This window comes from Hypanus sabinus, chromosome 13, assembly GCF_030144855.1.
Source record: "Hypanus sabinus isolate sHypSab1 chromosome 13, sHypSab1.hap1, whole genome shotgun sequence".
Taxonomy (NCBI): Eukaryota; Metazoa; Chordata; class Chondrichthyes; order Myliobatiformes; family Dasyatidae; genus Hypanus; species Hypanus sabinus.
The window spans coordinates 3081862-3093048 of NC_082718.1; the positions used below are offsets into that span (position 1 = coordinate 3081862).

At 39.3% G+C, this 11187-nt stretch overlaps 1 protein-coding gene across 2 annotated transcripts in view; it reads right to left on the reverse strand.

The window, feature by feature from the left end:
* calua (calumenin a) overlaps nucleotides 1-11187 on the reverse strand; it is a 28018-nt gene extending 16831 nt beyond the window's left edge. The window contains exons 1-3 of one of the 2 annotated variants that reach the window (XM_059987004.1): nucleotides 11048-11187; nucleotides 4905-5139; nucleotides 10-203 (exon numbers count right to left, since the gene is read on the reverse strand). In XM_059987004.1, the coding sequence (XP_059842987.1) occupies nucleotides 10-203; nucleotides 4905-5128 (418 nt within the window). In that variant the 5' untranslated portion in view covers nucleotides 5129-5139; nucleotides 11048-11187. The remainder of the gene's footprint in view (nucleotides 1-9; nucleotides 204-4904; nucleotides 5140-11047) is intronic. The other variant, XM_059987003.1, reaches the window with a different exon arrangement.

The window sequence follows — 11187 nt, forward strand, 5'->3', positions numbered from 1 at the left end:
TTAACCTACCCAACAGGGACCCATAGGTCGCATTTTTGTACTCTTCCCAGCTCACGAGACCATCGTTGTCTAGATCATGACCCTTCAACTGGCGTTCAGCATCCTCGTAAATCCAACGCTTTTGAGAAAGTTTAATCCAATTCTTAAGTTCCTCCTCTGTAACAAACCCATCCTTGTCTCCATCGATTTTATCTACAATTTTTCTGTTGGGAGAGTCAGAAAATCCGGGAGAATTAGGATAGAAGCTGATCAAGAGGCACTTTTACAGGGAATCCCAGAAACAAAGCACCAGATTTGTATACCACTCTCTCCATTTTATCTTGTTCTTACAGACCTCAAATAACAGGTAAATAATAGAAAATTCATTTATGAATTTTAAGACCACATCGTGGTATTGTGCATCTAGTAGACCAACAGTTTTATACTTAGAATGCTACCAAAAGCAGTTCTCTACATTTCGGAGCACTAGTGTAAAACTAATATAAAAGTGCCTTTGATGAAAGCAATTAGTTTTTTTTTCCAAATTAAGTGGCCGTTTAGGAAACAACTGATATCATAGGGAAAATAATAGCTGTAATTGCAAAGGTTGTTAGTACCATTAGGTTTCTAAACCAATCCCCTCTCCTTACCAACCAACTTCTGTCCCAAAATGGCCCAGTCCTGCATCTGAAGGACTCCTGTGAAGCAGACCTTCATTAAGAGTCTAACCACTTGGGCATTGTGGGGAAAGAAAGGTGGGCCAAAACTATGTGCAATCCAAATCTTATCCAAAACAGATTCCAGTGTACTAGATAAACTGCATAGAAACTAACCTCAGCACACAGATCAACTGGATATATAAGATGCTCAACTTGGCATTAATTAATGAGTGCAAACCAGAGACCAACTAAATCTTCCTAATCTTTATATTTGATTGAAGTAAGGGAACCTCAGGGTTACCTAATGTATTGTTATTCTTTCATACACAGAACCAAAGTTCAAAACCAACCACTCGACTGAAAAAAATCTGATCAAATAGTGAGAGATGGAACCGCTTTAATTTGCATCAAAATAAACAGATTTTCATCAACTAAAGTAAACCTTTGTTAATGCAAGGAAAATATGCCTTAGGGTTAGGGTTGGAAGGTCAGAAATGGACATTAGTGAGTATTTCAGACAATGTCCCAAGGGATTGGGAAGCTGCAAAAACCTGGACACATAAAAGGCTTTCTTGGGCACAGACACAAGGTAAACTAATGAGAACTTGAATAAAACTGTTGTAACTGCCAAAAAGTGTAGAACAAGACTGTGCTCTGCAAGGTAGTAAATAAAACCAACTCAGAGTGTTAGTACGTCAGCTAACAAAAACAAAGAGTTTCTAACAAACATGGAGACTAGAAAGCTATCCACTGAATTAACATGCAGATTAGATTTGCTTCCAGACTCACCAGAAAAGAAATTCCACCCCACACTCCGGATCACACACACACACACAATTCATATGCAGCAAAATATTTTGTATGCCTACCCTCAATATCCAAGTAGCTTTTCTGCATATTGTACAATGAATATTTAAATTGTTTTCATAGCCATGCTGCAATATAAGAGCAGGGTTAGCATGGTTAGTAAATAGAGGAAGCAATTGAAGAAAGCTCACTCTGGGCCCAGAACAGTAGTTAAAGAGAAAATGATGAGAAGGAAAGAAATTAATTAAATCTTGAAGACAATAAATCACATTAAGCAGACATTCCACAGAATTACATAAGTTTGTGAAGACATCACAACTCCATAACCTCCAGGCTACAGCTTCCTGTTGGGAAGAAGAAATCACAAAGAAAGCATCATTCTGCAGCCAATTAATCATTAAAAAGTGGTTGTGTGTTGAGTACCCACCTAGCTGCAGTTTGATTAAGAAATAAACACATTTAGTCTGGGATTACAGCATTGTTTGTTTTGTAAAATTTCTTCTACCAATTTTCTTTTTATTAAGGACTTATAGTAAATGGTTTCATATTAAAGTTGTCAAATCTCCATTATAATTCAGCATATTTTGTATTTTGATTAAATTTCGAATACCTATCTCAGGTAAATAAAGCCTGTGCTGGCCGGAGTGCTAAATGGGTCAGAGGATATGGCTTAGGGAGACAAACATTTCAGAGAACAGCAGCATCAGCAATCAAAATCACTTGAAATTAAAGGCTACAGCCATCTTACCTAGAGAAGAAAAAAAGTTGGTAATCAAAATGGCAGTCAAACAGTTAGGATTCATCCCAATTTTCATAAGATCACAAGACATAGGAGCAGAATTAGGTCATTCAGCCCATTGAGTCTGCTCCTCCATTCCATCATGGCTGATCCCAGATCCCACTCAACCCCATAACCTGCCTTCTCACCATATCCTCTGATGCCCTGACCAATCAGTAAATGATCAACTTCCATCTTAAATATACCCAGAGACTTGGCCTCCACCACAGTCTGTGGCAGAGCATTCCACAGATTCACTACTCGTTAGCTAAAAGAATTCCTTGTAACCTCTGTTTTAACCTCAATTTTGAGGCTGTTCCCTCCAGTTTTGGATACCCCCATCACAGGAAACATCCTCTCCACATCCACCCTATCTAGTCCTTTCAACATTCAGCAGGTTTCAATGAGATCTCCCCCCTCCCCTGCATTCTTCTAAATTCCAGTGAGAAAAGGCCTAAAGCTGCCAAATGTTCTGCATATGTTAACCCCTTCGTTCCCAGAATCATCCTCATGAACCTCCTCTGTACTCTCCAATGACAACACATCCTTTCTGAGATATGGGGTCCAAAACTGTTGACAATACTCTCAGTGTGCCTTGACTAGGGTCTTATAAAGACTTAGCATTATCTGCTTACTTTTATATTCTAGTCCCCTTAAAATACCAACATTGCATTTGCCTACTTTACCACAGACTCAACCTATAAATTACCCTTCTAGGAGTCTCGCACAAGGACTCCTGAGCACCTGATATTTGAACATTCTCCTCATTTAGATAATAGTCTGCACTATTGTTCCTTTTACCAAAATGCATCATCATACATTTCCCAACTCTGTATTCCATCTACCACATTTTTTTGCCCATTCTTCCAATTTGCCCAAGTCCTGTTGCAATTGCATTGCTTCCTCAGCACTACCTACCCCTCCACCTATCTTCATATCATCCGTAAACTTTGCCACAAAGCCATTATCCAAATCATTGACAAACAATGTGAAAATTACCGGTCCAATACCGCCTCTGGGGAACACCACTTGTCACTCTCAGCCAACCAGAAAAGGCCCCCTGCCTGTTAGCCATACCGCTATCCATGCTAGTATCTTTCCTGTAAATGCCATAGGACTTTATGTCAAGCAGCCTCATCAAACGCCTTCTGAAAATCCAAGTAAATGACATCCACTGCCTCTCCTTTGAATACCATGCTTGTTACTTCCTCGAAGAACTCCGTCAGATTTGTTAGGCAAGAGATTCCTTTACAAAAACCATGCTTTGACTTATTTTATTAATAGTCTCTAAGTACCCCAACACCCTCTTCCTTAATAATACATTCCAACACACCCAACCACTGGGGTCAGGCTAACTGCCCTATAATTTTCCTTCTTTTGCCTTCCTCCCTTCTTAAAAAGTGGAGCAACATTTGCAATTCAACAACCTCACTCAGGACTCTGTGATGAAGTCCACATGACTTATCTCCTTAAGACTTTTGAGTTTGCCTAGCACTTTTTCCTTGATAATAGCAATGGCACTCACTCCTACTTCCAGACACTCACAGACCTCTGGCACACCGCTAGTGTCTTCCACAGTGAAGATAGACGCAAAGCACCCATTAAGTTCATCTTCCATTTTTTTGCCCCCATTACTACCTCACCAACATCATTTTCCAATAGTTCAATATCAACTACCACCCCTCCCTTTTACTCTTTATATCCTGTTTTATATTATTGGCTAGTCTGCCCTCATATTTCATCTTTTCCCTTCTCAAGACTTCTTTAGTTGTTTTTTGTTGGATTTTAAAAGCTTCCCACTCACTTTTGCAACCTTGTATGCACTTTCCTTGGCTTTTATGCAGTCCTTAACTTCCTTTGTCAGCCATGGTTGCCATGTGAGTGACTCCCTCTGCAAGCCCTCTCTGCTCTGCCGTCACTCCCATCAGCATCCTCTTCGAAACATAGAAACCCAACAGCACAATACAGGCCCTTCAGCCCACAATGCTGTGCCGAACATGTACTTACTTTAGAAATTACCAGGGGTTACCCATAGTGCTCTATTCTTCTAAGCTCCAAGTACCTATCCAGGAGTATCTCAAAAGACCCTATCATATCTGCCTCCACCACCGTCACCAGCAGCCCATTCCACCATTATCTGTGTAAAAATCTTCCCTGACATCTCCTCTGTACCTTCTTCCAAGCACCTTAAAACTGTGCCCTCTTGTGCTAGCCATTTCAGACCCTGGAAATAGCCTCTCAGTATCCACATAATCAATGCCTCCTTCATAATCATAAACATTCAGGCAATACTTATAACTATCTAATTTGAAGACCCTTCTGGTGTATAATTCTCAAAACTCAAGAGTTAACAATTTTGCCAGAAATGGTTAAACACTTGATTGTATCATTTAATGATTTACCAAACCTTAATGTTATGGCATACAACTTCGATTGGGGAGGGGGAGGGTGAAGAAGTACATGGCATTAACTGATGGTTATAGAATGGAACTCATGTCCTAGATCCCCAAGTACTGAGCTACGCAGATACTAATTCAGTATCAGCATCTAGAGTTTCAAATCTTGTACCTTTCAAATGATGTAAAATAATTCTGATCAGTAACATAGAAACACATTCAGCTCCAACATTTCTAACATAACCTATTAAAGCTGAGCATTTTTTGACTGGTTCTTACACCCACCCAAGCCTCTCTTTGCTCTCCTCAGGAGTGAGCTGGTCAAATGTCTTTGCCTCTTCAGCTCCAAGGAAAGCATCGTGGTCATAGTCAAAGTTCTCTGTGTCATCATGTACTTTGTCACTCAGTTCCTTATCATGGAAGGTCCGATCCTTCTTCTCGGTGGGTTTACTCAGAGCATAAATGCCGCACATGGTAAGGTACAAAACCAGCTTTGTCAAACCCATCATGACTAGTCTTCCTAAAAGAAGAAAGGAAACAAAAAAAATTACTTTTGAAAAGATTAAGTATGAGAATAATGTACAATTGAGAGATATTCTAAACAGTGTAATCTGATTAATTGGTCTGTTGGTTAATCGTGGCAGCTGCTTATTTGGGTCAACTCTTAAAGAACAAAAATGAATTGAGAAAATAGCTAGGATTCCTTTCATTTATTTGAGGCACTATGCTGCTTAATTGGAGCAGGAGACTAATGCTGATCAATTTCTAACTAGCGTCATTTTGTGTGCACTTGCGCGGCTGTTAAAGGTGTCTCGAGCGAACAGTTGTTTTTTTTAAAAAAGTGTCAGTTGCATGTTTGTGTTTTTAAAAAAACAGCCATTTTATGTAACTGATAATTGGCGATAACTAAGCAGCAAGACAATTCAGAAGTGTTTTTTCCTTACTGCAGATTCAAGCATTCAAGTTTAGAGACGCCACAAATGGCCTTGAGTGAAAATGAAATAATTTCACTACTTCAATGTTAGGAAACCCCAAGAATTTGAAGGAAGTAGTCATCAACCATATTGTATGAAGGCAGTCCATAATCTGTACTAGGTTTTTTTTCATTTACAGTCAAAAGAATGAGATAGATAAATCCTCCCTTGACAAGAATTAGGAACTAATACAGTTTTTTAGTACTGTAGTAGTATTGGTTGTGTTTTAATTTGTTACTCAGTGACTTTTTAATATATTTTTAGCTTTTTCCATGAAACTTCAGATAATTGGGGCTGTAGCTTAATTAAGCCAAAGGGCTCTGGTCCTGATGTTTTCCAATTAACATGAATCACTACATTGTAAAGATCATAGTATGTTTGAAATTCAAAGCCAAGCATCAAGCTTAGTTCAACTTTTATCTTGCAGTTTAATTCTTTTCTCCATGCTTGTTCATTTGCTTGTCATGTGGTCAGACATCCCATTCCAGTCAGTGGTCTTCTAGCTAGCTACACCGAATAATTTTCTAGACATAATTGTGACTCATCATTCTCACCTAGAAACAAACACTTACTGGTCAGAGTGTGATAAATGAAAGACAAGAAGTACTGTTGCAGCTTTAAAAAACTTCTTGACCACATTATAAGAGTTCTTGTTGCAACATTTTAGGAAGGACATGAAGGCTTTGGAGAGGGTGCAGATGAGGTTCATCAGGACTTTGCTTGGATTATTATTTATTAGCAATTAAGGAGAGGCTGGATAAATTGGGGTTGATTTCTCTGGAGTGCTGGAGACTGAGAGGTGGTTTGAGAGAAGTTAATTAAATGAAAGACAGACAGACAGAATAGTCTTTGCCCCCCAGAGTGGAAGTATAAATACTAGAGGGTATAGATTTAGGTTGAAGAGGAATGTTTCAAGGTAATTTATGTTGGCTTTTTTATTTAAAGCCACAGAATAGTAGGTGCTTGAAATATATTCAGCAAAATGGAGGAAGCAAATATGACAGCAATGTTTAAACATACACATGAATAGGCAGGAAATTAGAGGACACAGGCAGACAGATGTTTAAATTGGCATCATGTCTGGCAAAAAGATCTTGCAAGGCCTTTTCTCGAGCTGAACTGTTGCAAGTTCTATGAAACCAATTGAAACATCCATTGCAAACACTCGCTGTTTTTTATTTATTAATGAAGGTGGTCACTAGGATAGTAAGGTTTTCTGGTTTTACATCACCATAGGTTCCAAATACTGAAGGCAAATTTCAAATAATCAGCGGCTGAGGGAGAAGAGAGTAGGTCCCTTGGAGGACAAGAAAGAGGATTTGATAGTGGGTAATGAGGAAATAGCAGAGGCTTTGAATGACTATTTTCTGTCAGCCTTCAAGGTGGAGTGCACATCTAACATGCCAAAGAGAGATGTTGTGGATGTGATGGGAGGTGAGGACCTCAATACAATAGCTATCACTAAAGGTTAAATTGGCATCTTGATTGGCACAAAGATCTTGCAAGGCCTTTTCTTGACCTGAACTGTTGCATGTTCTATGAAACCAATTGAAACATCTATTGCAAACACTCACTGTTTATTCATTAACGAAGGTGGTCACTAGGATAGTAAAGTTTTCTGGTATATCACCACAGGTTCCAAATACTGTAGGTTAACTAGTGTTTAACTTGTGATAAATAGCTATCACTAAGATGTAGGTTGCATCTGGAACTTCCAGTTGGCAATTTCCCTCCACACCTCACTGACATATTGGGAAATCATGCATGTGGCAAGTTACAGCAGTGCTTTGCCTTTGCCTTCTGCTGGGTGAGTTTTTTTAAAAAAAGATCACCAGCTCTTAACCCAGCACAGATGGAGAGCATGCAAGGGAGCCAGCCGGATTCAAACTTGGGACCTTTCGCCCCAAAGTTCAGCGTTGAGCAAATTTGTGGGCCTGGAGATGAATAGGTCTCCTGGTCCTGACTGAATGCATCCCAGGGTACTGAAAGAAACGGCAGAAGTTATAGAGAGGCTTTGGTGATAATTTACCAAAATTCTCTGGACTCTGGGCAGGACCCAGTGGATTGGAAGACAGCAAATGCCACGTTACTGTTCAAAAAATGATGTGGACAAAAGGGAAGTAACTATAGGCCAGTTAGTTAACATCTGTAGTTGGGAAAATGCTTGAAGCTGTCATTAAAGAAGAAAGAGGCATCTGGAAAGAAATGGATCCATCAGGCAAGCTACAGGGAAAAGGCAGGTAGGTAGTTGGAAATGAGTTCATGGCCAGATCAGCCACGATCTTATTGAATGGTGGAGCAGGATTGGTGGGCCAGATGGCCTACTTTTACTCCTGTTTCTTATCAAATCTCAATCAGCCAACTGTACAGGTGCAAAATTAGATGTCCCGTCTTTTGGAAGAGGAGAGGCAGAGATCTGTCTGCTCTGATGTTTTTTTAAGACCAGGTAGCACTGCTTTGAGTTAGGCAGGTGGGGTTAGGCAAAGATTTTCCAGATACAAATTTAAGTTTCTTGTGACATGAAAGGCTTTCCAAATCTTTTCTTGCTAATCTTGAGAGATACATTTCTAAGTTTCCTAATTACATTGGTTTAAAAAAATTCTAACCACAGTAATCTATATGTAAATCTTAATTTTACAGTTAAAAATAAAAATTACACCTCCATAAAAGCTAACAAAATCAGACCATAAAGACGTTTCCTCATTGCCTTAGTTCCTCATTAAGTGATGAAAGTTGAAGTACAGTTAAAGTACTAACCAATAAGTTTCTCAACTTGATAGTTGCAGGTGACAATATTCAAATAGTCATATTCCAAAAAGAAACCTTCACTTGTAATAATTCCTCAACTTTTGTAGAGTGCAGCAAAACCTGTACTTAACTGCAGATCAACTTTGCCAGAAACTCAACACAACAATCTACACCATTATTGCCAAATACAGGCATGTACATAGCCATATTACTCAAATCTTTCCAGTCAATTTAATCTCCGTTATTGCAGATTACTAACTACACCAATCTTTGTATACAAAATTTGATTGTTCATTATCAATCTCTACTTCACACAACCTACAAATTCCTTGGGCACACAAATCTTCACATGCAGAAACTATAGAACATTACATTAACTTGTTTAAATAAATCAAGACCTTAAAAAAATCAAAATAAAATTGTTCAGAAGGCAAAAATTTGAACCTGGGGAATTACCATTTTTGACATCTCGTTTGGACTATTGCTGCTATAAACTTAACAGGAAAATTCAAATACATTTCAACACTATGTCTTTGAATGTAGAACAGTACAGCATAGGAACAGGCCATTCAGCCCACAATGTTTAGCTGAACCAATTAACTTAGCAATCAAATGCCCAACCTCTGCCTACATAATGTCTAAAGCTTTAAATTTCCTGACCATCAAAGAGCCTTTTGTACATCCCTATCATATTTGTCTCCAGCACCATCTCAGTCAGTACACTCCAGGCGTCTACCACTGTGTATATATTAAAAAAAAACTTGCCTCAGGCATTTCCTTTAACCTTATCCCTTCTGCTCCCGAGAAAACAACCCAAATTTGCCCAGCCACTCTTCTATAGCAAGTCTTCTATTCCAGGCATCACCATGGTAAACCTCCTCATCATCCTCTCTAAATTATCAACATCCTTCCTATGATGATGGGACCATCAGAACTAAAAGAAACATTCCAGATGCAGCCTAACCAGATTTATAAAGTTACATCATAATTTCCTTACTAATAAAGGCAGGCATACCATACGCCATCTTCACCTTTCCTATCAAACTGTGTAGCCACTTTCAGGGAGCTATGGATTTGTACCCCAAAATCCCCTTGCTCCTCGACACCGTTAAGGTCTGGCCATTAACAGTGTACTGTCACTTTACATTCCCTGCATTAAGTCTCCTTTCATCATTACTGTGCCTGACTTTACCCTCCTTGCGGAGCTTTAAGAGCTAGCTGCAGTGCTACTGTGCACTGATATACCATTTCCTACAGCCATCAAAAGTATCAAAATGAGTACACAAGATACTGAGACCAATGGCCACAGGGGAACCCTAGACAGACACCTAATTCAGAATCAGAATCAGGTTTATCATCACCAGCATGTGACATGAAATTCTGTTAACTTAGCAGCAGTTCAATGCAATACATAATCTAGAAAAAATTAAAATAAAACACAACCATAATAAACAAGTAAATCAATTATGTATATTGAATAGATTTTAAAATGTGCAAAAACAGAAATACTGTATATTAAAAAAACTGAGGTAGTGTTCATGGGTTCAATATCTGTTTAGGAATCAGATGGCAGAGGAGAAGTAGCTGTTCCTGAATCGCTGAGTGTGTGCCTTCAGGCTTCTGTACCTCCTACCTGATGGTAACTGTGAGAAAAGGGCATGCCCTGGGTGCTGGAGGTCCTTAATAATGGACGTTGCCTTTCTGAGACACCGCTCCCTGAAGCTGTCCTGAGTACTTTGTAGGCTAGTGCCCAAGGTGGAGCTGACTGATTTACAACCTTCTACAGCTTTTTTCTCCTAATGGTCATTCATCTATCTGCAGCTTGGACATGATCACTTCAGCAAAGTCTCATCTCTGAAACCCTCAGCTTTCCAGATGATCATGGATCTCTCCAGAACCATTTCCTGTTCCTTGGCCCAACTTGTCAGGAGCTCCGAGTGCACTTTCCACAGAAGTAGTCATCAGGGAGGAGAAACATTCCACCGCCCTACCATCCTGCCTACTCTGAATCAAGGACTACGGATGAACTACGAAATAAAACCCAAATCATGTTCTCTTTAGTGTTTGAAATCTGATATTGCAACCTTTTTCAGTCTTGACTCAGCAGAACGTTCTAGGTTCTAATCCCAAGTCATAACCTCGGCAGCAACCTCAGATCCTGAGACAATGTTGTATCATATTTTAACCAAGAAGCTAAACCAGGATCATATTTGCTTTGAGGGATACATAATATATCACAAGTTGTGATCCCCCAATAGGTTTGCCAACATTTATCCCTCCATAATAGATCATTTAATTTTTTTTGATGGTTGAATTTTATCTGTAGACAAACTAGCTGGTGCTTCTATCCACCTCAGACACAATAAAGTATTAAAATTAAAATCGAAGTATTAAGTTCTCCCCACAATAATGAAAAAAAGCACATTCTTTGGTATAAACCCAAATTAGTAACAAAAATAAACTCCCTGTCGAATATGCTTCTATTTCACCTGGAACGAAGGGGACCAAATGTGAACATATTCAACAGATAATGGTTGCCCAGTGACCTCACAGAAGATGGTCCATTAACCTAAAATATATTAAACAAACCGGGTTGATATGACAACCCTTCATCGTTCAAAAACAAATCACCGCTACGCAAATTAACATCTCTCTTTTCTCCCGTAAGTCGCCCATTGTAAAAGAACACTTAATTCAAATACCCACCTCTTCTCACTTCTTGAGCCTCCTCCACTCACTCTCACAGGGTCTACCGGAAATGGCCCACTCCTGCATTCAGACGGAAATGGCTCCCCCGTTGCAACCAATCACCGGTCGCTTCCAGAATTCCCGCCTCACCGTGGCCT